General features: G+C 44.5%; 1 protein-coding gene across 1 annotated transcript in view; it reads left to right on the forward strand.

Annotated features, from left to right (window-relative positions):
• Positions 1-26,299, forward strand: part of ARID1A (AT-rich interaction domain 1A) — an 89,476-nt gene that overhangs the window by 35,560 nt on the left and 27,617 nt on the right. Inside the window, exons 4-7 of the mRNA XM_074976125.1 lie at positions 927-1,040; positions 23,374-23,614; positions 24,073-24,162; positions 25,679-25,846. Coding sequence (XP_074832226.1) covers positions 927-1,040; positions 23,374-23,614; positions 24,073-24,162; positions 25,679-25,846 — 613 coding nt within the window. The remainder of the gene's footprint in view (positions 1-926; positions 1,041-23,373; positions 23,615-24,072; positions 24,163-25,678; positions 25,847-26,299) is intronic.

Below are 26,299 nucleotides of genomic sequence, written 5' to 3' on the forward strand. Positions count from 1 at the left end.
AAGTGCTTGGTCCTGCCATGAGGGCAGGGGGCTGGACTCAATGGCCTCTCGAGGTCCCTTCCAGTCCTACTCTTCTATGATCTTGGATTCTTTTTTGATCATGAAAGTAACAAACCTATCTTTGAACCCTGACTGGCTACTTTTTTGATTAAAGGCTTGGGTGAGCCTTTTCCAAATAAACTAATTCAGTTTACAGATGGCTTCAGATTTGCAGGAGGAATCTGATGAAGACTAGACCCAGCCTATAAAGTGAGAGGTCAGAGTAATGGGGGAAAGTAGACAGCAATGGAAGAGGTTGTCCCTAAAAGTAAAACCCTACACTTGGAGGGTGGGGGGAGAAGAGAAAAACCCAGTACAAATAAAATGGAGGCTTTAAGTAGTAAAGCTGGTTATGTTAAAGGCAAAGTTATCTTCATCAGCTTCAACGTTCTAATACATATGTTGTAAAAAAACCTTTGGCACTAACAATTTTTGTGAAAATGATCCTAAATCTTGGCAGAACTTTTCAGAAGGTTGCCATGTGTTTTGGACCAGCTCTGTTAGTACGTCCTTATTTACTGTAGTTGACAGAGGAAAGGCATGGAGGCTAAGACAGAATGTCTGCAAGAGATCTTAGTTTTTTATGCAGTCTGTATTGTGGAAAAAGAGCAACAGTGATTTTTTTTTTTTTCCCCAGCTATATCTTTTTAGACTTTTAGTGCTGAAATTCTTTATCATAGACTCTTTTCCTAGCTATCCATTAGCAGCCTTGGTCCTGTGTGGAGCCTGGGGATGCTAACTTAGTTCCTTGACTTTTTCTCCCTCCTGTTTTTTTTAGAGAAGTGCCCTCACGTGGTACATAAACTGTGAGCTCCTTATTGCTGGAATACTCCCGGACTGATTGCTTTCGAAGCCTTATTTCACCATTGTGTTTTTCTTTGCTTCAGGAGTTATCGCAAGACTCATTTGGGTCCCAGGCATCATCTGCCCCCTCGTTGGCTTCCAGTAAAGGACAAGAAGATATAAACTTGAATCTTCAGTCAAGGCCCTCCAGCCTGCCGGTGAGTGGGGTCATAAGTGACTGGTACGAGGGCAACCAGAGGTGCACTCCAAATGACTAGTACTGGTGGTATTCCAGATGGAAGCAGGAATTGAGGCTATCCGTGCGCTTGACTTTTTTAGCCAGAAGCTTCTGGTTTCCCCTGGAGATTAGATATCACTTACAAAGCTAATGGAGCAGATGATAAATTTCTTTTTAATCGTAAAAGCTCTGTCCTGGATATTTATTTGACTGGCTGTTTGGCACGCTTATGTTTTTATGTTAGGTCTCCATTGAAGAGAACTGATCACTCTTGGAGCAGCCTCTGTTTTTTTAAAATGGAGGTGTACAGCATCTGTTTTTGGACTGAGGTGTTTTGCATTTCTGTTCAGCCCTGTATTACATGTATGTTAATAATGGCTACAATTTTGCTAGACTACTGGTGTGTCAGTGGCTTATGATGATGCTGATTTGTGCACCGTTGGTCCAACAAGACTGAAGACATTGTGAATAAGGCGTATTATTTGGTATCTGGAGTTAGGAAGATAAGCTTCTTTCACTGCAAACAGGAGACAGTTTCCTCCAAATCCCAGATCTGCTTGCTATGGTGTTTTTGTTTTTAAATTTGGACTATTACGTATAGATTGTAGACTTATCACGTTCATTGTATACAGCTTAAATTTCCTAGAATGTAGCAATTTAGAGGGGATGGTTGATAAAAAAATTTCTCCTTTTAAAGTTTGGCCTGGCCTGGCCTGGCCTGGCTAGGCCAGCCCGATCCATGCCTGTGGCTCAAAAGAAGAGTTTGAGCTGTTGAACTCTATTTGATTTCACTGAAGAATTGATTCTTTCCACTTAAGTAGATGGGAGTTGTTTTTCTTTAGCATCTAGGGTAAAGCTCCTTCCTAAACTGTGGTTGGCTTGGTCAAAGGAAAATAGTTGTGTGCATAGCAGAAGTTATTCTTGCTCTCAGCAGTGTGATCCAGTTTTCTGGTCTGTCATGAGCCCTTCTAAATAGTTCCTTGGATTACGAGGCAAGTTATGTCATCAAAATGCAGACAGGCCTCTAAATTTGATAACAAAAGTGGTTAAAGTTGTGTTGTCATTGGCTCCTTTTGCACCTTATGCTGAAGATTTTTGTGCTGAGATGTGGAGAATCTTCAAGTAGCATGCTTCTTTATACTCCTCCTCTGTAAGCCTTTCACGCATTCCCTATCTTGCAATGTAGGGAAAGTGACACTATTGAAGAAATTGCTGTGAATCTGAGCAGTGGAGTGTTCAGATTAGTAACTCTGATGCTGTTTCCATGAATCCTTCCAGTCTGTTCCATCTAACTCAGATTAAAGGCGTGATCTGTTCTCAGTAGCAGAAGTGGTTAGGGTGGGAGTTTGGTTTTGTGGTGTTGAGGCCACATTTATCCACTCCTTGAGCGCTCTTCATATTCACCTTCAAAGTGGTTCTTTTGTGGAACACAGTGATTCGAAGTAGGTGAGAGTTCCATCATATCTGTCAGTGTTTTGATGTGTATTTAAGCTTCTCTTGTGAGAGAGCCTCTTCTCTGTGGTATATGGAACTCAATCCAGTGTTGCTGTTGGTATTACATTAAGAGATCACCTAGCGTTTTTAGTTTAACCAAACATCTTTAGCCATTCAGTTGCTCAGACTTTCAAAAATTAAGTAGTGAAATCAAAGGACGTCAGTTTGACCCTTATTGGCTTCTTTTTATATTTGTGGATATGCAAGTTTTTTTTTTTCTTTTTAATTCTAAATGTTTGTTTCCCAGAATTCCATGTTATGGTAACATGTAGGGGAATTGCTAATCTTAACTTTTTAAGGTAAATGCTCTCCTTTCTGCTGCGCATCCCACATTGGCTGTGTCTACACAAGCCCAAAACTTTGAACAGGAGATAGGAATAAGGGGATTTCGAAGTTGCCAGGTTCCTTTTGAAAAGGAGCCCCATCTGGACGTGCCGCACGGCTGCAAGCCGCGTCAATTTCGAAGTGCCGCGGCTGCCGGCATTCTAATGAAGCGCTGAATATGTGTTTCAGTGGCTCATTAGTAAACTTCGAAATGGCCATTTGTATGGCCATTTTGAAGTTTTGGGCTAGTGTAGACACAGCCACTGTCTCAAAGAACATCTGCATCTGTAAAAAGGAACTGTTTGTAGGCATTTGTCTACCCAGTTTTGCTCCAATAAGCAACCTTTTCCTTGGTTATTGTTCCGGCAGGCTTGGCAGCAGAGTACCTTGATATGGAGCCCTTGTCATGGATTAGTTTTTTCTGGTAGTGACTTCTTAGCAGGTATTAATGATAGTGGCTATTACTATAGTGAACTAGCCACATCATTGGGAAAATATATTTATTGTTCATGTCAACTAGCTGCAGTCAATTGGTCAAATAACCACATGTGGCTAGCATGTTGGACACCATGCCTCTAATGGTTAGAAACGTGGTTTGAACTGCAGGAAATATGTAATAGCTGCTTCATCCAGGTCTTCTCTTTTGTCTGTCCCTTCCTCTAAAGTAGTGTTGTTAGGTGTTATGTTTATGGAGTGTGAAGGGGAGTCTGATATTTTCTGCTTCACCAGACGTCTTTCTGATCTGAACCTCCCATCATTATCCCAAGGAGTGAGTGTTAAAGTCTAAGCTAGGTTTGTGGGGTGTTTTCAGGAGGTCCTGATTTCTTAAATCACAGGTGTGTTTTGGTTTTTTTTTTTTTTTTTTTTTTTTTTTTTTCCCTTGTTTCAAGTTGCTTCTCGTACTTACAGACAATTGGTTTCAGGCAGTTCTTTTGGCACCTTGGAGAATTTGTGATTTAAAGATGGAGTTGTTAGGACCCTCAAGAAGTATGCAGAAACTATGGGGTTCCCACGTCACAAGAAAGGAGATTCTGGTGGTCTTGTACAGAACTTGCAGACACTTTCCTCTTGGTTTTGTAGGCAGTATCAGAGTAAGGAATTAGGATGTACAGCCAGATCCCCAGATGATGACGCTCCATTGATGAAGCTATGCCTTTTTAAAAATATACACATTAGCTGACTATATGGCCTGTATAGTCCACCAGTAGTTACTGATGTATGCATATTCATCAATGAAGGGAACATTTGCTAAGTTATTCTCTCACCGTGTTCCGGTAAGTGTATACTGTACTCTAAATTTCTGCTTGCTTTTTTTTTTTTTTTTTTTTTATGCGACTAGAACTTGACCCTTATTTAAACTGAGCTTTCCATTTTTTCTGAAAACTGGCCCTGTCCATGAGGGCAAGTGATCTTAAAGTTTGTGGCTAACCTGGTGAAGCCAAACAAGTTTGGTGTTTTTCAGGTTGGTTTGCTGAAGGAACTCCCAACTTGTTCCTGTTATGAAGAACTGTGGTAATATTTCAGGTTGGGCATAAGGTACTGCACTCCATGAAAAGGTATGGATGTGGTGGTTTCCCTATCAAAATGAAAATAGAAGACAACTAATATGTTGACATTTGTCGATTTATGCCTCTTTGGTTTGTGAAGGTGAGGTAACCTTCACCCAAGCAGAAACATTTACATAAGATTGAGGGGGTGGGAAAATGTTGCCTTCAGAGCAAACCATGAGTGCCAGAGGTAGTGTGTAATTTTGGCATCTGATGAGCTATTTGATGTTAGAGTAGAAGGTATGTAGAGTAGAAGTTGTCCTACGAGCAATAGAGAGGGTATCGAGTCACTAGGATTGGAAGTTATGGATATCTTTCATGCTTGGTTTTGAGTTCAGGAGGAGGGGAACTACAAATGTACAATAGGCTTAAATTATTTGTTGGCGTCCTGGTTCAGGACTGGCTGGAGGAGTCATGAACTTTCACAAAAAGAGATAGTGATGCTGGTGTTGGGAGGGGACCCACACAGTTCTGCGCTGCAGCAGCATCTGGTTTGCTGGCTGTCCTGAAAGACCTGAGTGAGAGCACCTAAAAGCCGAGAGAGACAATTTGAGGAAACTCAAGGGACAATTATCAACATAACTACTACTTTATAACTTTTCCAAATGCAGAAGACTATCAGCAGTTACTGGGACACTCTGGCTAAGCTTTCAGGGTATTTGAAAGTTGATCTGCTTTGATGTTGTTTAGTAACTATATGTGCTGATCGTTCACTTGCTTTCACGTTTGGGGTAAAAGTCTTTTTTACCTTTTGGAGGACAAAAGGGAATTAAAAAACCAAATGTCACTTTTCACCTTTATTATGGCTTCATGCTTTTGTAGTTTTAGATCACTGCTAATTTAAACTATGTAATAGTTTGGGGGAAGTGCTGAAGAGTAGCACTGCTCTCCTGTTGTGTGGCAGTCTGGGACTTATTTGGCTGTTCTCTCTACCTCCTTGCCATCCCAAGTACTTTACACCCTTTATTTCTTGGCATCTGAGGCTTGTCAAGACTTGTTTGTAGGGTTAGCTAAATTTTACTATGGTTTCCAATTCTCTCTCTCTCTCCTTCCCCCTCCACCTTGGTATTTGTAAGTACTGAAAGTTAGAATAATTTTGAGTTCAAACTGAGTCTCTTTGTAAAGTGTCTTTTGCACGGTCTTCCCCTCAACCCCACTTGGAAATAATCAGAACAGTAAACTGTGTTAAGGTTGAAGACTGATGTTGAGAAGTTGCTGCTGGGGAAAAAAGTTTCATATTCTTTTAAATTTTAGGTGCTGAAGATTCGTAGTTAAATCTAATAGTGAACCCAAAGTTAGTTTCCTTCCCTCTTCAGGCTTCCTGCTGAACATTTTTTGTAAAACTTGTTTCTGGAGTTCTGGCATGTATTGCTGACTAAAAGCAGTGCCAGCAATATATAAACTTTAAAGCCATTAGTCACTTTTCTGCTATAGTGACTGGGCACCACAGAAACATCTAGATGAGAAACACTCCCGTATCTTGTTGCAAGGTGTGCAGTTCCTGAAATCCCAAGACATTTGAAGAGCTGGGGCCTTATTGAGGTTCCTGAAAACCCTGGCTTGACAAGGGAGTCCCCTGTGTATTTTCTCCTGTCAGGGGCTCCTTTTTCATTCTTCTGGGATTGACTATTTGCTGCTATAATTTTGTGGCTGAAGCCCTGGGGTGGGTGGGTGTGGGTTTGTAACTTTTTTTTTTTTTGTTTAAATTGTTTGTGAGCTTGAGAAATGTGGCAAATGTCTCTAGACGCTCTAATGCATAATTTGAGGAAGCCGAAGTGGGTGAGGTAATATATGTTTTTGTATTGGACCAACTTCTGATAAGTGAGACCAAACTACCTAGTTACCTTTCCAAGATGTACAGAAGCTCTGTGGGTAGTTTTTTCTCTCACCAACAGGAGTTGGTCCAATATATTACATGATCTCACCCACCTTGTCTCTCCTGGTACTGACATTACTGTAGCAGCTCCAGCATCATCTTCTAGTTGCTCTAGTGACATGTTTTCTGTGTGACCTGCTTCTCCTCCAGGTTGCTTTGCTATTTATCCAGTGTGGCAATTTCTCTCCTCCCAGCCCTCCCTCCAGTTTTGGACTAAGCTAGTCTAACCTGGTATGGAGAAGGAAATTCCCCACCCCCACAGCTGTATCAGCCATGGCTGTTCAGCGCTGAACCCTGTACATTCGTGTTGTTTTTTTTTTTCCCTCTAACTGGGTAGCCAATCCGCTTCCATCTTATAAATCATGCTGCTCTAAGCCACTGATGCAGTTTACTGTCCCTGTGCTTCGTGCTGGAGCTTGTGCTTGCAGCAGATTACTCTATGCTCGATGCAGGGCTCGTTTCCTGTTTCTATTCTGGTCGTTGGTGGCTCAGCTCTGCTTCCTGCCTTATATGTTACACAGATTCCCCTAACTGTTGGAGCCCTTTGTTTTTATAGCAACAATTTCAATATAGCTTCTTTTTGTTAGGCTTTTTTTTTTTTTTGGTCTCTTTTGAGGAATGATGGAGATTATCTGAAAGTCTCCTCCCCCCCTCCCTCCTTACAGTTTGCTTTTTAGCTCAGCTACAGTAAATAGGCAGGCAGGTCAGTGTTTAATCAGGAAATTGCTGTAAGATGACCCATTCTGATCCTGGATTCCTAACAATAGTCCTTTTTCCCCCCACCCCCATCACGTACAGCCAGTGAAAATGTATGGCGGCTGTTTTGCATCCCAGAGGCAGTTCTAGAGTATAGTCTTTGACAGATGGCCTAATAGTTTGAAAGCTTCTCCCATGAGGTCTGCTGTTGTGAAACGAGGAGACCTGTTCCCTTTTGCCACTGACTCAGGCTGCAGAAGTCTCCTTCTAGCAGTCTGTGTGGGGAACAGTAGTCCCAGCAGATGACACTAACCCCACTGGATCCAATCCTGAAGAAAGGTGGGAGGGGCAAGGAGAACATGAGCTGACTGGCTCTCATATTCTGGGTGCAGTGTGGTGAGGGGTAAGTGGAGGTGGGGAACTATGGCTGAAAACTTTATAGGCCTTTAGAAGCATCTCACCTGAGCTCTCAATTGACCGAAAGCATCATCCTATAATTACACCCTTGGCATTCAGGATTGGCTTTAGAGAAGAATTCATACAAGTTAAGAGTCCTGGGGGAAAACTGCCCCACATGTAGTGTTCCTTGTAAGCTGAGCACACTGCTCAAAGACCAAGGAAGCTGAGTTTGTGGTACACTGGGGCTGGGGCCTCACCCCTGGCTCAGTAGCAGTGGAGCCAAGGGCCATGGTGGGCATGCGTTGGCTGGCAGCCTGGCATTTCAATAACCTTGTTTAGGGGGAAATGCAAGATCTGTCTGGCTTGCAAACATTTTATGCTGGCTTTTGGTTTAATTTAAATTTCAAATTCTCTTCCCATCCTCCATTTTTTCCCATTACACCTAAAATTAGGATTTGAGTATTGTGCTGCCCTCACTCAGGTTTTGGTTCAGTCCTTCTCAAAAGTCAGTATGGCTGTGTCTACACTAGCCCCAAACTTCGAAATGGCCATGCAAATGGCCGTTTCGAAGTTTACTAATGAAGCACTGGAATACATATTCAGCGCTTCATTAGCGTGTGGGCGGCCGCAGCACTTCGAAATTGATGCGCCTCGCCGCTGTGCGGCTCGTCCCGACGGGGCTCCTTTTCGAAAGGACCCCGCCTACTTCGAAGTCCCCTTATTCCCATCTGCTCCTGGGAATAAGGGGACTTCGAAGTAGGCGGGGTCCTTTCGAAAAGGAGCTCCGTCGGGACAAGCTGCGTGGTGGTTAGGCACGTCAATTTCGAAGTGCCGCGGCTGCCCACACGCTAATGAAGCGCTGAATATGTATTTCAGTGCTTCATTAGTAAACTTCGAAATGGCCATTTGCATGGCCATTTCGAAGTTTGGGGCTAGTGTAGACACGGCCTATGTGGGCCAAAAACCTTGCTTATTCCCTCCATTTTTCTGAATTTCTGACTTCTCTCCATTTCTTTGCTCTCCTAAACTCATATGTATATGGCGTAGTGGTGTAATCACAGGTGGATGATTAAGTGCTTCTTGAGTCTGAATTGAATTTACCACAGATGAAGAATGCTGTGCAGATGATTGGGAAGCAGGGCTGGGAACTAGTATTATTAGGGATGGAGTGAAGGGGTTAGCTTTGTATATGGGCAGATGCCTGACCTCAAGTGAGCGATTTCATCTTCTGTAGTAGAGGATGAGGTGCATTTGAAAATAAACCAAAAATACTAGGTTGTGGTCAGCCATTTGAGAGGGGTACCACTCTTTGCCCATGGGTGTTTTTCTTCCCAAGGCCGCAGGTTGGCCCAATGCTCTTAACTAAAGTGGTCTATATATGTCCGTCCCTTTAGGACATCAGTGTGTGGCTGCGAGCAGAAAACTTGCTTGAAATTGTGAAGAGTCAAAAAAATTGCTTGTATTACCATTAACAACATTTAGCATTACCTGTGCTCTTTTCACAGCCTCTTCTGTTCCCATCCGCTTGGATATCAAAAGGTTTGGCTTGGGACTTGCGCTCTGGTCTCTTCTTATGATCTTTTGTGCTGCTGTCCATTTGCTGGGCCAGCATTTACGATAAGAGTTAAACAAAAAATATTAATGAAAATATATAAATCTAACTTCGCAAGCCAGGAAAAGCCAAAATAGGAACGTCTTCCACCATTTTGAACATTTCCAAGTATACATTAATGCTAATTTAAATGCTAGATTGCTTTGTAGAAAGTAGGAGGCGCTCTTCAAAGGGTTAAAAATATAAGCTAGTTTTGCTGCTGTCATTCCCAGGAACTTGCAGAAGGGATCAGCACCCAGCATTCCCTGAGGGGGGAGAGAATGCTGACCTCCTAGATGGTGGGTTTTTCCTTCAGCGACATCTTGTCTGTGAATGAATCGTGTTATTCCTTGCTCTTACTTTTTGCTGCTGTTGTAGCCTTGAATTTCTCTTTTTGCGCAGGGAGTGAACATGTGTTTGGCTAGTTTGCTCAGTGTTTTGGGGTGTGTATGTGGTGAATGTGTTTAATTTTTGGGGGGGCAGTGTAGAAAAGAAGGGGTGGTGCAGAGCAGAAGCAGTAGATATGTTTGACGCTCCTGCTGAACAGATCTGTGGGAGTGAAGTATCGACCTCTGAAAAATCAATGGCTGCTGCAGTAGCAGTGCTCGCTGTTCTGCAAGGCCTCCCATTGCAGGAATGTAGTAAAGCCGGCAGTACGCTCTCCCTCTCCTACCCTCAATTCTGTACCCAGTCTCCACCAAAGCAGCCAGACCCACCTACATTTGCTGAGGTAGATTAGAACAGCAGCTTATTTTTCTGCAATTAGAGTAACATTTCTTGTGTGACACAGAGCCCCTCCTCCTGACAGCCTCCTTTCCAAATGCACCTTCCCTGCACTGCAGCTGGAACCAGCAGCTTCTAGGATGGCTTCAGACAAACTGGTAGAAGAGTGAGGTTTTTCAGTTTGCTTTATAGAGAAGGAAACCCCACAGAGAGCGCTCTAGCATATTCTAGTCCCGGTCCTGGAACAGTCTTTTGAGAACTCTAATGCTCTAGACAAGCTCAATCTCCCTCCTCCTCGTGGAGAAAGGGGAGGAAAATGGCTTGTTAATACAGCGGAAAAAGAGAACAAATACTGAGGAGAGTTTTTAGTTACCTTTTCGGCACTTTCGTTTTTGCTCCATTTTGAGCCAGGGAATGATTGGCACAATCTTGAGGACTGGGTGAATGGAGTAGCTCCCATGTAGTTGGACTTGGTGTACTTTTTTGCATCCTTTTATCTTGCAACCCTGGTCTTATTGCTCTTATTTCCCAAAAGATACTTTGTGCCCTCCAGGGAGGAACCTAGAAACTGTCTAGTTTGTAGCTGCTCTCACATGGTCCTTTTTCAAATCAAAATAATCTCACTCCTGGTTGAGCTCCCAGTGACATGTTTGGGAGGGTGGAAACCTGATTGTCAGTTATATTTAAAGGTCTCTATTCTGGTTGGTTGATAAAGCTTTTAAAAGGGGATGCAGGGGAAAGGGGGGGTGGGGGGAGCTATGAAACAGGTGCGTGGATATCTGCTCCTGGCACACACCATACAACTGGACTATCATGGTGCTGATTCCCTCCCCCCACCCCCGGGAAAGTCACCTTCCTCAACAATGTTGTTACAGTTCTGAAATAGTATTTTTCTGGTTTAATTAAAGGGAAAACAGAAATAAAGCCATCTTCTCTCCACTTTGGGAGCATAATTAATAGGAGAAAGCAGTTTGGGGCAGAGGGAACACCACCTTTTTTTTTTTTTTTTTTTTTTTTTTTCCAAGTGTGCACCTGCATTTCAGTTATTTTGGGGTATTTAATTTTTGTTATAAATTTCTGCTCAAAGGTGCCTGGAGAGGACTGACAAGCACGCTTACCTAGCATGTATATACCTGTAAATAACTCTTGTCTACACCTGCTTCCAAGAGCTGTCGACTAAATATAAATTGACCTCTTTAAGTTTCCTCTTTGTCTCTTCCCACCACCACCCAGGAAGGATGGTTCTGGGACTGACAGCAATCATCTTTACCAGCAGGGGCTTGGAGTGTGGTCTTTGGGTTATGTCTACACTCCAGTTTTAAAAAAAAAAAAAAAAAAAAAAAAATCCAGAGCATTGAGTCTCTGAGCCCAGGTCAGCTGACTTGCATTTATGAGGCAGGGTGGGCATTTTAAGCAGGAGCTGAGGTTCTGAAGACTGGTGGGTGGAGGGTGCAGGTGGAGCGTGTCTCCGAGCCCAGGCTCCAGCATGAACCCAGACATCCACGCTGTGTAACATTTCAACCCTGTGAGCCCAAGTCAGCCGACCTGGGCCAGCTACAGCTGTACTGCTGTCTTTTTATTGCAGTGTAGATACACCCTTAGAGACAAGCTGATGAATAAGAGATTGTGCACCCACCTCCAGGAATGTCCCAGAAATGAGCATCTAAAACAGTGGTTCCCAAAGTTTTTGGCATCATGGCCCCCTTTTGGTTTTTGAGAAACCCTCACGCCCCCCCACCTCTTCTTTACCATCATCCAACCCCCCCTTAATGAAAAATTCAATTCGTAATTTAAAATAAACACACAAACTTGATATAAAAATGTTATTTAAAATTAAAAATAAGCACAAATAGTTTTTCTTGGCCCCTTGCAGGTGCCTGGTGCAGCCCCAGTTGGCCAGCTGCCTGAGTCTTGTGCCAGCTGCCAGAGTTGCCCATGTCAGCCACCCACTCACCAGCCACTGGGGCCAACCGCCCACCCCAGCCACGGGCCAGTCGCCCAGCTGCCCGAGCCACATGTTGCTGGGGCCAGCCGCCAGCCCAAGCCCTGCAATGCTGGGGCCAGCCACCCCAGCCCCGTGAGTCCTGCAATCCAGCCAGCTGCCTAAGCCCCGTGAGCTGCCCACCCAAGCCCCTCCCACAAAGCCAGGCACCACCAGCCTCCTGCTCTTGCCCCATCCTCATTCCCTTTACCTGAGCCAGGCACCCCCAGCCCTCCATGTAACTTCATCCTCCTTCTCCTGCCCACACCAGCTCACCTTTGCATGTAGGTTTTCGCTGGCTGCCTGCTTTTTATAGCAGCTGCGCTGGGTCACACACACAAAATGGCAGGGGCCAAGAGCCAAAAGCAAAGAATGGGGAGAATTCCAGGGGGGCTGGGTTGCCTTGTGCCCCCCCCCCCCCCCGGAATTTCTTCATGCCCCTCGGGGGGGCACACCCCCCAGTTTGGGAAACCATGATCTGAAAGGTGCGTCTGGTGCCATGAAGAATGGCCCATCATCCTCCACACAAAAGTTTGTTGTAGAAAAGTGGAGTTAGTTCAATGGCCTGGTCCACTCTGTGGCAAGTTTATATGCGTTTAGGCTGGATTTGGGGTTGCTGGAAATCTGTGTTCTGTGGTTTTTTGGTGTTTGAATCTTTTTTTGTCTTCGCAACGCTTGCAGGTCTGTGCTGTGCTTTCCTGTGCAGCCCATGTCCTGTCACTGGCTGGCTGTTTTAGAACAAAAGTGTAATGAATCAGTTTGCAGTGAATTGAGTGCTTGAGAGAGTTCTTGATAGTACAGTTAGAACTTAAATGCACACGTGCAGTCTGGTCAGAGGCAGTACAGCTTATGTGCACCCTTGCCTTTGGGAGTGAAAAAGCAGTTAAGTCCCATGGCTTCTTGTTCTCTCGTCCAGTGTTCTTGGCCTGCAAAGAACAGACAGGGTGAACATGCCTCTCCTAGGAACTTGACTGAGACCGACCAGTTTCTTTACCTAGTCTAATAAACTGCAATTCTGTAAGTCTTTCTCATCTCTTTTGTATGACAGGTTTGCTCTCAGGGAGAGAGGAAAATCTTCATCTATATATTTAGGGTGGTTTACAGTCCTTTTATGGTCTTCTGGCAGTGCAAATGTATCTTAGTGACAGCTGAGCATCTGGCCTGTAGTGCATGAATGAGGGCATTTAAGTGATTGCAGCTACTGTAGAAAGTGAATTTCACACAACACTTAAGATGAACAGGGGATGCTCACCTCTCTCTAACTGGATTTTGTCTGGATGGAGTAATTCAACCAGTGCACTTACTGCGCATGGAAAATTCTGTTCAGTCAAAATGGTGAGACTTCTCTCCTCTGTAATTCACAAACAAAAATGTAGATTTAATTGAAATACCTGAACTTGCAAAAAAGTTAATAGACTTCTAACTGTATATTAAGTATTCAGATAAGGAAATCAAATGAACATCCTTAATTTTGCTCTGTCTTCCAAGTAGTTCCACTCTGTCTTCCAAGTAGTTAAATCTACCTTCAAAAGTGGTCTGTTTCTGCAAGACAGTTACAATACAGGTTGAATTTCTCTAGTCTGGCACCCTTAGGATCTGAGTGGTGCCGAATGAGAGAATTTGCTGAACCACAGGAGGCCGATATTGTCAAGCAGCATTTCCAACACTTCTACTGCTTAATGGGCTCTTTAAAAGGTATTTAGAGAGAAAGATCAACTAAACAACAGCACCGAACGCTGGGAGCCAAGACGTGTCCATAAACAAATTTTATGGAACTGTGGGAAACTTGGCCTCACCCATAAGTGGTCATCTAGCTAACAAAAATCATGCCTGACCGTGGATGTTGCCAGATGAGTGCCAGACCGGAGAGATTCAGCCTGCAGTATGTTAAGGGTGGTGCTACATGGTGGCAAAACCCAGCACTGTTAGGGGTAGGGGAACATGCATTTTGTGCACCCTTGAATGTAGTGTTAATGGGCTATAATGAGGACCAGCTGAATGGACTGGTAAATGGGGGTGGCCATAGGGAGTGTAAAATGGAAGATACGTCACTCTCTGCCTTGAAGAGGAAAGAGTGGCTCTAAGACCCTAGGTAATGTGGAGCTCATAGTTGCAGGAGAGCTCTGTAGCTTTCTAGGGGATGGGAGGAGGTTGGGTCTGTGACACATCTGAATATGAAATAGGTTAAGTATTGCGGGAGGTGTGGGGGGTAAGTAAGGTATTGGGGATTTTGTTTGAGTGCTTGGAAAGAGAGCTGCAGAAAAAGAAACCTTACCATAGACAGGTGATCCTCATTGCTATTTAACTGGAACCTTTCCATTTTCAGAAAACCTCGAGCGCAGAAGTAGCATGGTGTGATAATTCCCTCATTAGTCTTTTCTCAGATTTTAGAAGCCCTGCTTGGTTTTGCCTGGGGAGTTTTCGTGTCTGTATAGAAAGTGGTAAGCTCTACCGTGTTTCTCCAGTTCACAGTTTTCTTGAATCCTACTTAATGGTACCAGTAAGCATTGCAGTCACAGTCCAGCGGCACAGGCTGTGAACTCTGGTGTTAAGTGTAGAGCTGATTTAAACAGTCTGGAAGTGCCCTGTTGACACTTTACTTTCCAATTCTGGGACTGTGCACCTTGTTACTCTGCAGTCTTATATGCTCTATGCATAACATTGTATAGATTACATAATGGACCCCAAAATAATTTTGAGGAGTGTGCGTGTGTGTGTCTGTGTGAGAGAGAGAGAAGCCCAAGTCCTGTATCTTAAATACTTTATTTCACTATTCTAAAACTTCCCCCAAAATACTCTCCTTTGGCTAGAGAACAAACCACGGCAAAAGTTGCCAAAAAATTGAAGGGGGAGTCAAAAATTTACCCAGTATTGAGTATAACTCAATTTTTGGTTTTTGGGAAATAAAATGAAAATATACATGCTTTATTTAAATCCTTGCTCGGGGTGGGGCTGTGGGTGAGGGATTCAGTAGGCAGGCTGCCTTGGGAAGAGATTACCCCAGGCCTCTCGCTGCAGCAGCTTGCGCCAGGTGAGAAGTGCCTCTCTCTGGCCACTGCATCACTAGTGGGCACAGCCAGAGGAGGGGTACATGTCCCACAGCTGCAGCAGGTCCAGGTTCATCTGCCTCCTGCACTCCCCAGCTGGAGGGAGGAATGCAGCAAACTGTTCGCATTCCCCTTACTCCACGATGAAGGGGAGCAGCCTGCAATGTTCTGGTATGAATTGGGGGCGGAGGAGTTTCAGCCACCTGTGGCACAGAGCAGCACTGCTCAAAGGGATTGCTGTTCCCTGTGACTGTGTTGCGGAAGGAGAGCTTTGTGTGTTCCCCTGCCCCCAGCAAAATCTCTCCGCTCTTATTGGCCAGAAACCAGAATCCTCTTCTGCAGCCATAGCCCCTCTAAGACCCTGCCCCAGGTCACAGCCCCCGGTTTCACCCAAACTCCCTCTTGGACCACACCCCCCCTTCTGGACCCTACTCCTCTATCCCAGGCTCCCTTCTGCACTCGGTCTCCATCTCAGACCCTGCACCTGCTCCATAGAAAAGTGCAATCCTTAACCCTTGCTAAGATCTTGGAGAGGCCTTCCATTCTCACCCACCCCATCTTAGCCATTTGGGAGGAATTCTTGAATGAACAAACTTTCTCAAACACAGAGCAGGTTGTGTAAAAAGCTGTACAAGTTTTCTCTGATTCTGCTATCGTGGGTTTTTTAACAAAATTTTCCATCTCGAGCAAACTGAGGGAAAGTGTAGCGGCTCCACCCTGGATGGGCAGGTCAGAGTGACTTTGGGAATCTGAGGCAGGTATGGGCCCGTCTATCTCCTTGTTATAACGCAGAGCCTCATGTAGTGCTCTAACTAAAAAGCTTGTGCTGCAGGTGTCTGTAGTAGCTAGTGCACAATGCATCCTGGCTGTACCCCTTTCCTTTTCAACACACTGTTTGTGTGCCCTTACCCTGGGCCTGTCGGGAGGCATTATTGGACACATGTAATTCTCGAGTGGTGCAACTTGTTGGCTTACCGATTTGGGCTCTGAACATCACCAGAGAAGTGTAAAAGGACCAAACAGTAGCCCAGAATCTGGAATATTACTATCCTAGTATTAGGTGTTTCCTGCTGGATCCATCGTAGTGTTTGCTTAACAAATGAGGTGGTGTCTGAGAGAGAGAGATGGTGGTTCCCTTTTCATGTACAGCTTGATTTAATGGACTAATGGGGGAGGGGTGTCCATTATTCCCAAAAGTTCATTAAATGAGGCTTTACTGCCCATCCACCCTTGCCAGGCTCCCCCAGTCCCACTCCCCTGCCTCCCAAAAAAAAAACCCCAAAGCCGGCGACTTACCAAAGGTGCTGCTGCTGGAGCCTGCCGCATGGCTGGAGGCGCCCCACCGAGCCGCTGGAGCTGCCTTGGCGCGTGCGGCTGGAGGAGCTCCATGTGCTCCTCCCACCAGGGTGGGTTGTGTATGCGAGTGCCATCTGTCCACGTACGCTCCCCAGCCCTGGTGAGAGGAGCTGGTGGCATCTCCGGCGGAGGAGGCAGTGGCTCCTCCAGGCCACAGCAGCAGTAAGTTCCTTAACTTTTTGGGGGGAGTGGGGGGTGGGTGGGTAGGACTTTATGGATCCCAGCGAACTTCGGGAGCAGCGGGTTTTCCCATTGTTCCTGAAGTCTGCCAAATCAGGGTCTGTAAAATCAAGGGTTTACTGTAAAACAAAAATCTTTATTTTGAGTAAAACCTAAGCCAGCTCCCTCTTACTGGTCATGCTAGGACTTGCAGCTCCCACCCTGAGAGAGACAAGTTCCCCTGCTCCTCCTTTGGGTGTTGCATGGTGTGATTGCAGGCCTGGTTTTGTTGCAGTGTGAAAAGGTTTTAGCTTCTGAGTCTCTGTCAGCAGTGCTGACAAACCCATGCTGGCATGAGCTACAATTGGGCAACCAATTGCAGCTGGAACAGTTATCATTTCAGAGTCCCTGTGGGCTTCCGCTATCAGGTCACATCCCAAAATAACACTGGGCAGTATTTCAAGTGAAGAAACGAAGGCTTTGGGGCTGCAGCCAGCCTGTAGTGTGAGATTCTGTGTGAAATAGTTGGAATTCCTCCAGCATTTTTGATCTGCATGGCAGATGAGCAATAAAATGCATAAAAAACACATTGAAAACACGTGAGGAAATTCTCTACACCCTGACGTTTCCTTCAAGTTGGCAGCGTTACTGCTGTTGATCCTCACCTCCTGTCTCTCAGTATGACTGGCTGTGCTCAGAGGAGAGAACAGGGAGAGCCCCATTAGTGGTACTGTTGAATGGTTTTAAGTCTGTTTCTGAAAACCCCGTGGAGGGCAAAGAAAATTTGTACCAGATCCAACACACATTGAAAGCAGCATGCTTTGGTTGAGGGTGTCTTTGCTAAAACCTGTCCCAGACGCAGACTGTGAAAGCGAAGCTCTATTGCGTTTTTCTTTGTGGCACGTCAGTAAAGTATGTTTTAAAGTTTGCTGGGTGTTTTGAGCCTGATTTAAAGATACTCTAGTTATTTAAGTGATTGTCAGTTTGAGAAACTAATCTGATCAGGTGGAAACTGGAGGAATGTTTGCCATAGTTAAGAGTTATGGTCCAGTTTTACCACTTTGCTCCTTCCCCCTGTGGAAGTCAAATCCTATAAATACCACTTAAGTTTGAATCCTGACCTTCCCAAAAAAAAAACCAAAAAACCACACAACATGTATCTGATGGAGTTTCTCTCCACTGAAAGATGGCAGCATTGATGGCTAATGTTGTTTAAGGTGCTTAAGGGTGGGGAGAGCTTTTTGCTTTTGTGATTATAGTTTAATTTGAATTCTTTATCAAACTTCTGCTTGTATTTCACATTAGGCATTCAGATCTTATCTGCTTTGTGTCCCAGGAAAGACTCTGACGACTGTGGGGAAACTACTAAGATTGTAACATTACAATACTAAGGAAGCGAAACCCAAGCCAGGTAGTAGAAACAAGAATCTTAGATCCTTAATTTGTTTAGTTTACCTATTTAATCAGAAAACCTCACAAGCATTTGGGGAAAAAAAGACTTTTGTTACAGATTTAACATCATTGTCTCTCCAGTTAAGTAGACATCCATCAAAATCAATGAAGGCAAGAGTAGATGTTCTGATTTTTCTAAGATTAGGGAAAGCCAAACATCTTTTGGTAGGGAAACCTATCAGACCATTTTACATTTGTGTGTGTGTGGCTTTTTTTTTTTTTGCCAGTCTTTTTCTTTTTGTTTATCTCCTACATACCTGCGCTATAAAATTGAAATTAACATATTTGTTTTGTGGGTTTTATGAAACAGTATTCATAAAATGCTTTTTGATGCTTGGATGGAAGATGGGCCAGTCCCAAGTATTAACCATTTAAGACTTTGAGTGGCTGTCTGGTACACTAAAGTTGGTGTTAGTACCAAAGCTTCAGTTGTAACATTCATTTAGTGACATGGCATTGTTATACATATCTGTAATGTCATCCCAAACACAGATGGGTTAGGATAATGTGAGTGACTTGACAGAGCTCATAGATTGAAGAAATGTAATTCCTACCTAGTGATAAATTTGTCATAAAGTATGATGAGGGAGAAAAAAATTTCTTGGGCTCAAGGGTACCCTTGAGCGTGAGTGACTAAGAACCAGAAATAATGGCTGAGTGCAAGGTACTGTCTTCAGGCTGCCTTCTATGGAGAGACGAGAGATGTATTTTGCGTGGACTGGGAGTTTTAGGCCATCAAACGTACAGAGACTGATCAGTAGAGAGATGGGAAATTCATGGGATCTTGTAAACTTTTTAGGATTTTTCTGAACAATCCTACCTTTGAAATAAAAAGAAAAGCAGATATATTAATGGAAAATAGAGCCAAATCCTGCCATTAAAATCAGTGAGCTCTCTGTGTTGCAAAAGAAGGCAAAATGGGACTGTTGATATGCCCTGCTACTTACACACACCCATTTTAAACGCAGAATGATTTCGTTGCCTACCGTATCTCCTGAACCTGACCTACCCTAATCATCATCTAGCATAGACTGGCATCTCCTGCAGGAATCTCTTCACTCTTGGTTTGTGTCTTCAGGTCTCCCTGAACTTGCCACGAAATGCTGTGTGTAGAATTGGAAGCTGGGACATGCCAACAAGGGTGTGTTTTGGAGTGAGAAGGCCTCTTGTTTGCCTCTGACAGGTCAAACTGCTGTATTTTCAGGTCTGAGGCCCTGCATGTACTGAAGTGTGGAAGTCTGGAGTTATCTGACCTGTTTTGCAAAGCCCAGCCAGAGTGGATGGGACCAAACTTGCTAAGCGTGGCTTAGGCGTTCTCCTGACTTTTTTCCAAATGTGGCTTGGCCCTATTCATACTGGTCACCTAAGTAATACTATTCAAACAGATTTGCCTGAGCTGGTTTTAATGCTTATTCAGGCAGCACTTTCTGAGCGCTTATCTTGCCAGCGATTCATGGGCTCTTGAGGCCTGAAGGGACCACTATAATTGAATCCGATCTCCTGCAAGCGTAACACACCTGAAACTTCCCTGGAAATAATAGCTGTTTGAATTAAATCATGTTTCTTGGGGGGAGAAAAGTCCACCTGGGTCTGTTTAGTTATAAGTTAGGCCCCCGTGTACATTGGTTTCTCACTGACTAACCCCTCTGTGCTGCTTGCTGACATTTTTGTTCAGACATCAGTGTCGCCATTTGAGGCTGTGTCTAGGTTGCGGGGACCTGGTGGCAAGAGACGCAAATTTCAGTGCACAGTTTGCGTATTGTTTGACAGCTCTGTCAGGAGAAGCTTTTCCAACATGTGGCCCATTCATGCAGGGCCAAATGTCAGAAAAAAACATTTGTTGAGACGTCCCTTCTTTGTGGAACGAGATGTGCAAGGATGTCGACAGAACGTTCCTGACCGGCAGATCTCTGCAGTCTGGACACGTGCTCTGTCAGCAAAAGCCTGCAGTCTAAACTTAGCCTTAGTTTCCCAACTTGCTTTCTGGCTTCTTGTCCCCTTACATCTGGGGCTTTGGGGCCCATTCCTCCCTACTCTTAGCTCCTGTGTCCCTGCCCCCTATTTAGGACTCCCTACCATATGTGACTGTAGAATGTGTCCTAACAAAACCCTCTGAAGTGTAGATTTAATTGTATCCACAGTTTACAAATAAGGGAAATTGAGACTGTCTCCTCCCCCCAAGATCTTACAAGATGTCTATAGTAAAGCAGGGGGTCGAATCCTCATCTTAAATGCTAGTCCCATGCTTTAATTACAAGACCAATTACCTTGGTATTCTGTCAAAACAAAAAAGCAGTAAAGTAGCACTTTAAAGACCAACAAAATAGTCCTGGAAAGTCACGTTTGTCCTTGCCCCGTACCCCTGGCATTACACAGATACTATAAAACTAGCTGTCCTCAAGATAAAGATGTCCGTGTAAAGATGTGAATGATTTTTAATCACAGTTGTCATAAAATCATCTTTGGGTGTTTACGGTCACCTGGCTACTCCTAATGGGTGTGCCAAATATGATGTGATCAACGGCTCAATGTCGGGATGGTGGTCAGTTTCTAGTGGAGTGCCCCAAGGTTTGGTTCTGGGTCCTGTTCTGTTCAACATATTTATCAATGACCTGGATGAGGGGTTGGATTGCAACCTCAGCAAGTTTGTGGATGACACTAAGCTAGGGGGAGAGGGAGACAAATTGCAAGACTGGGCTGCAAGAAATCTGAGGTTCAGTAAGGACAAGTGCAGAGTCCTGGGGTCCGACTGGCTCAGTAGTAGTTTTGCAGAAAAGGACCTGGGAGTTGTAGTGAACGAGAAGATGGATATGAGTCAACAATGTGCTGTTGTAGCCAAGAAAGGTAATAGCATATTAAGTTGCATCAAGAGGAGTGTTGCCAGTAGATCCAGAGAAGTGATTATTTCTCTTTATTCGGCTTTGGTGAGGTCGCATCTGGAGTACTGTGTCCAGTTCTGGGCCCCCAGTTATAGGAAGGATGTGGATACACTGGAAAGAGCCCAGTGGAGGGTGACCAAAATAATTAGGGGGCTGGAGCATATGACTTATGAAGAAAGGTTGAGGGAATTGGGACTGTTTAGTCTGCAGAAGAGAAGACTTGGGGGGGTGGGACTTGACAACAGCCTTCAACTTACTGAAAGGAGGCTGCAAAGAGGCTGGACAGAGGCTGTTCACAGTGGTCACGGATGGCAGAACATGGAAAAATGGTCTCAAGTTGCGGTTGGAAAGGTCCAGGTTGAACATTAGGAAAAACTTTTTTTTCACTAGGAGGGTGGTGAAGCATAGGAATGGTCTACCCAGGGAAGTAGTGGAGCCTCCATCCCTGGAGGTGTTTAAGTCTCGGCTTGACAAAGCCCTGGCAGGGCTGATCTGAAGGGTTTGGCCCTGCTGAGAGCAGGGGGCTGGACTCGATGGCTTTTTTAGGTCTCTTCCAGCTCTATTGTTCTATGATTCTATGTGCGCTAGTTAGGCCAAAGCAAAGCTAATTTGATGTCTGTCCTTGTTTCACAATTACTTTGAAACATAGACTAAAGTGTGGCCCTTTCTGAAATCACCAGCACCATCTTCTGCTCTTCAGTATTACCAGCTTCAAAGCTCTCTATTTCCTTTTCTTAATACTTCCTCTTCTGTATGAACGTCCTCGTAAAACTGGTTTTCCAAGCCCCTCTCTCTTCATCCAAATACCTGCTAAGTAAGATTCGTCTTCCACATTTCCTGCAACATTTAACATTTATGCTCATGTTAAAAAGAAGCTACAAATTCCACCTCCCTGGTACAGCACCCTTGGGACCTCAGTGGTCCAAAATGAGGGATTTTGCCAGACCAGGGTTGGTTAATGCTGCCCCTACTATCCTGCCACAGCTCGCTGCCACAGTGGGTTCTCCTTGCCAGCCCCATGTGTGGGGCAGCCAAAGGACGCCTCCTTGCCAGCCCCACTGTCCCCCACAGGGCTGCAGGAAGGCCAGTTTAGCTTATCCTCCTGCTCTGGCCCAGGGGCATCCCTCATCCTGTGGGATAGGGGATGTTGCCGGACCAGAAGGAGCCAGTTTTTGGAGGTGCAACCTGTACTTCAAATTAGTCTCATTCCAGATAAGTAAAAAATAGATCAAGAAAAAATCTGTAAGTTTTTGTTGTGTTTTTTGTTTTTTTGTTTTTATTATTTAAAATGTTAGTGCTGCAGCTTATATTAACAACCAGAAGTCCTGTGGCACCTTGTAGACTAACAGATTTTTGGAGCATAAACTTTTGTGGGCAAAGACCCGCTTCATCATGCATCTGATGAAGCAGTAAAATAGATGCATGATGAAGCGGGTCTTTGCCCACAAAAGTTTATGCTCCAAAAATCTGTTAGTCTATAAGGTGCCATAGGACTTCTTGTTGTTCTCAAAGTTACAGACTAACACGGCTCCCTCTCTGATACTTATATATTAACAAATTCAGAGAGCAATGATTTCTACACAACGAATAAAAAACTGAAACCTTTAAAATTAAGCCGAAGTGGTGTAATTTAGAAATAAGGAAAATTAGATTTCTGGTAGGGTCAGATTCCTGATTACACTTTCCTTGGGTTTCTACAACGTTGCTGATGGTGGGCCAGTGGTTGGGGAATAAGTATGTGTCAGAATGTGAGGTGGGGCATGTCACCACGTGGTACCTCCTCCAGCTCTCTTTAGTAAGTTTAAGGTAAGTGGGTGGGTGAGAGAGAGAGAGAGAGAGAGAGAGAGAGAGAGATGATATGCTTGGTCTCTAAATGGTGAGCACTGTCTTCCATTGTGTGGGTTTGTTTTTTTTTAAATAGTACCAAGATAGTTGAACAATAGCCATGTGTAGCATATGTGAGACTTCCCTACCTACTCACCCACATGGTATTCAGACAGTTTACCAATTGTTCACAGGATGCAATTTTCCAGCAACTCTTGTACCAAGTTAGGGCGCAGCAGTCTTGTCTGAACTAGCTTCGGTTTCCTGGTTGAAGGGGGGTGCATGCAGCGAAGTGAGAGACGTTCACTGTTCTTGCCTTCAGCGTAGCCTGAAACGTAATGCTGTAGGAAGCAATGGCTAATTTCTGGTCCCTGTGAAGAAAGGGTCATGAGAAATGTATCTGGGTTTTCTTTTACATCTGTATTTTGGGTGTTTGTAGTCTTTTTTTCCTCCCCCTCAAGTAACAAGCTCTCCACCCATCTGAGGCCTCAGAATGGACTGAGGTTATTCCAGAGTTCTCAAACTCTTATTTCAAGGGTGAGCTGCTGTTCTGTCACGAATCACTTCTGTTCATCTAGTCATCACATAGAAGATCTTTTCTCCTGTTTGCAATCATATACTACCTGTGGCAACTACATCACCTGCTTATACAGGAATGTACTTATTTTAATCTCTCTCAATGCAGCTTAGCAGCTGGAAATGCATTTGAGAATTGGCCCCCATGTGACCAACTAGCTTTTTGGACTATCAGCTGGGAAACTGGGGTGGGGAATAGAATAAGATCCATTTACAAGTTCACTAAGCATTTGCTACAGCCTTCATAATTGACGACAACTTGAGCTGATTTAGTGTGTGTTTTGTTTTTTTTTTGTAGTTTGCCTAGGAGCAGAGTGCAGTGAATTCTATAAAGACCCTTCTCTTTCCTCTTAATTTTTTTGTCTGATCCACTTTTCTGTGCACTACAGGATCTGTCTGGTTCAATAGATGATCTACCCATGGGTACAGAAGGAGCCCTGAGTCCTGGAGTAAGCACATCAGGGATTTCAAGCAGTCAAGGAGAACAGAGTAACCCAGCTCAGTCTCCTTTCTCTCCGCATACCTCACCTCACCTCCCAGGAATCAGAGGACCCTCCCCTTCCCCTGTTGGCTCTCCTGCTAGTGTTGCTCAGTCACGTTCTGGTCCACTCTCACCTGCTGCAGTACCAGGTAAATGTATTCAGTGGATCTCTGCAGCTGCACAGAGCAGACACACCTGCAGATCAAGAGCCTGGACTCAGTGAATTTAAAATTGTCTCTTTTAAAGAGAAGTTTAACAAGAGCAGGCCCACTTCCTGACAGAGGAGGGGCAGTGATCATTGAATTGTCGTCTTATAAAGCTACAACTTAGAGGAGTGTTTTAAATGTATGAACTAAGTTTTCTATCGGAGTAGCTGCAGTCTGTTTGCAAACTAGTAACATTATTGTTAAATCTTTTTCAAACAAGATAATTGTTTTCTCCTCCTGTCGCAGTTTTTTGGGTTGGCTTAACACTCCCCCTGCCACCTGCCCTTGGATTTTGTTGCCGCTCTAATATTTGTCTAAATATCTAGCAGCCTTTTCTAAGTATTCTGCATTTTCTGGTATGTGCTTCTTATGGCTAATGCTTTTGTCTATCCATGGTGCAGGCAATCAGATGCCACCCCGACCACCTAGTGGCCAGTCGGACAGTATCATGCATCCTTCCATGAATCAGTCAAGCATAGTCCAAGATAGAGGTAAGGGGGTGTCTGTGTGTCTGTCTGTATGTGCATGTTAAGGACTTTAAGTTTTAACAGCAGACTTCTAAACATAAAGCAAGATTTAGAAAAAAGATTGTCTGGACTGTGCAAACTTTGAAACCAGCCTCTTGTACATGAGGCAGAGGTGTTGGGTTAAGATACTGTTCGTAAAGCTGGAGCAGGTCTTTCAACTCAGCTGTTGTGAGCACATTGCAGTAAGCAAGATTTAGAAAAAAGATTGTCTGGACTGTGCAAACTTTGAAACCAGCCTCTTGTACATGAGGCAGAGGTGATGGGTTAAGATACTGTTCGTAAAGCTGGAGCAGGTCTTTCAACTCAGCTGTTGTGAGCACATTGCAGTAAGGTTGCCTGGTGCTTGCCCTAGAGCAGAGATCTGCAACCAAAATAGTGAGAAGAGCCGTTTTAAAATTTGGTTACAATGTCAATACTTCAGGAGCGACAATGCATGTAAATACGAGACAGTCCTTCATGAATAACATCAGACCAGACTCTTTGTAACTCCTCTTTTAAGAACAGCGTGCACACAATGATCTGTACCAGTTAGAAAGTTTGTTACTTTCACCCCCTGGATTGGAGAGCAAATGAGAACAAGGAAAACGCTGCACCTGGGGATGGGGTCTTAGGCAGGAAGGGGCAATGTTAGAATTGACTCTCCATGCCGCCACACCCCCCGCCATTCCAAGGCTCTATCTCCCCTGTGGCTCACAAACCCACTGCCTATCCCCAAGCTTTATGCTCCACACCCCGTCCCCAGGATTAACTCACTTCAGCCAACAAGGTCCTCAAGCTGCATGCGAGGTGGCTTCTAACCCTTCTTGAGGAAGATCTTGTACAGCGTGAACTGCAAGTGCCCATTCCACTGGCACATGTGCTCATGCTCAGCCAGCAGGAGGTGGTACTGCTTGGTCAGCTCTGCACGCCGCCCCTCCGCAGCTGCCCCGTCCTCTTCCTCCTCAGGGCTGCATGGCTCCAGCTGTGGCAGACTCGGCTGCCCCTCCCACCAGCTCTCCTGTCACCGCTGAAACAGGAACTTAATTTAATTGGTTTAATGGCCAGATCCCTGCTGCTGGCTGTTAAACCAATTAAATTTAGTTCTAATGTTTCAGCAGCGTCAGCATCCGGAGCTGCAAATGACTCCTTAAGGAGCTGTCTGAGGCTCCAGAGCCACAGGCTGCCGACCGCTGCCCTCAAGATTTAAAAGCTTCAGGAACATCTTACTCAAACTTGTGTGAACGTTGCATTTTCAAGAACCATAGCCTTAAACTTCAAAACATGGGGTGATTACAGCAGTTGTGGCTCTGTTCTCCATAAAGGACAGATCCACTAGACGAGGGATACATGAGTAGGAGTGTCTCTCTTCATGGCATCCCACTAAAACATGACATTGGCTGGCTCACTATGAGTAATGTGACGTGTTTACAGTTTTTCCCTACTAGAGGGGGTTTGATATTTTTTTTTATTTATTTTTTTTTTTAATGTCTCCATTGATCAGGTTACATGCAGAGGACGGCTCAGATGCCCCAGTACAGCTCCCCTCAGCCTAGCTCCGCCTTATCTCCACGTCAGTCTTCTGGAGGACAGATGCATGCTGGGATGGGACCATATCAGCAGAACTCAATGGGAAGCTATGGGCCCCAGGGGGGTCAGTATGGTCCTCAAGGTAAGAATATGAACCATCTGGATAGAATGGGAATTGGAGCTCTGCTGGGCAGGAAAAATGGCCCACATTCCATCATCTTTCCTTGCCTTTTACAAATTGCATTTATTTGTACTGTTTTAAAACGTGGATGATGCAACGCGTCTGAAACATTTTCCTGCCACAAAAGGGAGTGTGCTTTGTGCCTCGTGTTTAGAAACAAGTGCATGACAGATGGCTTTAAGGACTAAATTGCTTCCACTAGAGCAGCCGTTCCCAAACTTTTCAGCATCACGCCCCCTTTTGATTTTTGAGAAACTCTCATGCCCCCCACTTCTTCTTTACCATCATCCAACCCCCCTTTAACCAAAAATTCAATTTGTAATTTGAAATAAACACAAAAGCTTAAAATAAAAATGTTGTTTAAAATTGAAAATAAGCACAAATAATTTTTCTTGGCAACTTGTGGTTTGCTTG

Source organism: Carettochelys insculpta, chromosome 24 (genome assembly GCF_033958435.1).
Source record: "Carettochelys insculpta isolate YL-2023 chromosome 24, ASM3395843v1, whole genome shotgun sequence".
NCBI lineage: Eukaryota > Metazoa > Chordata > Testudines > Carettochelyidae > Carettochelys > Carettochelys insculpta.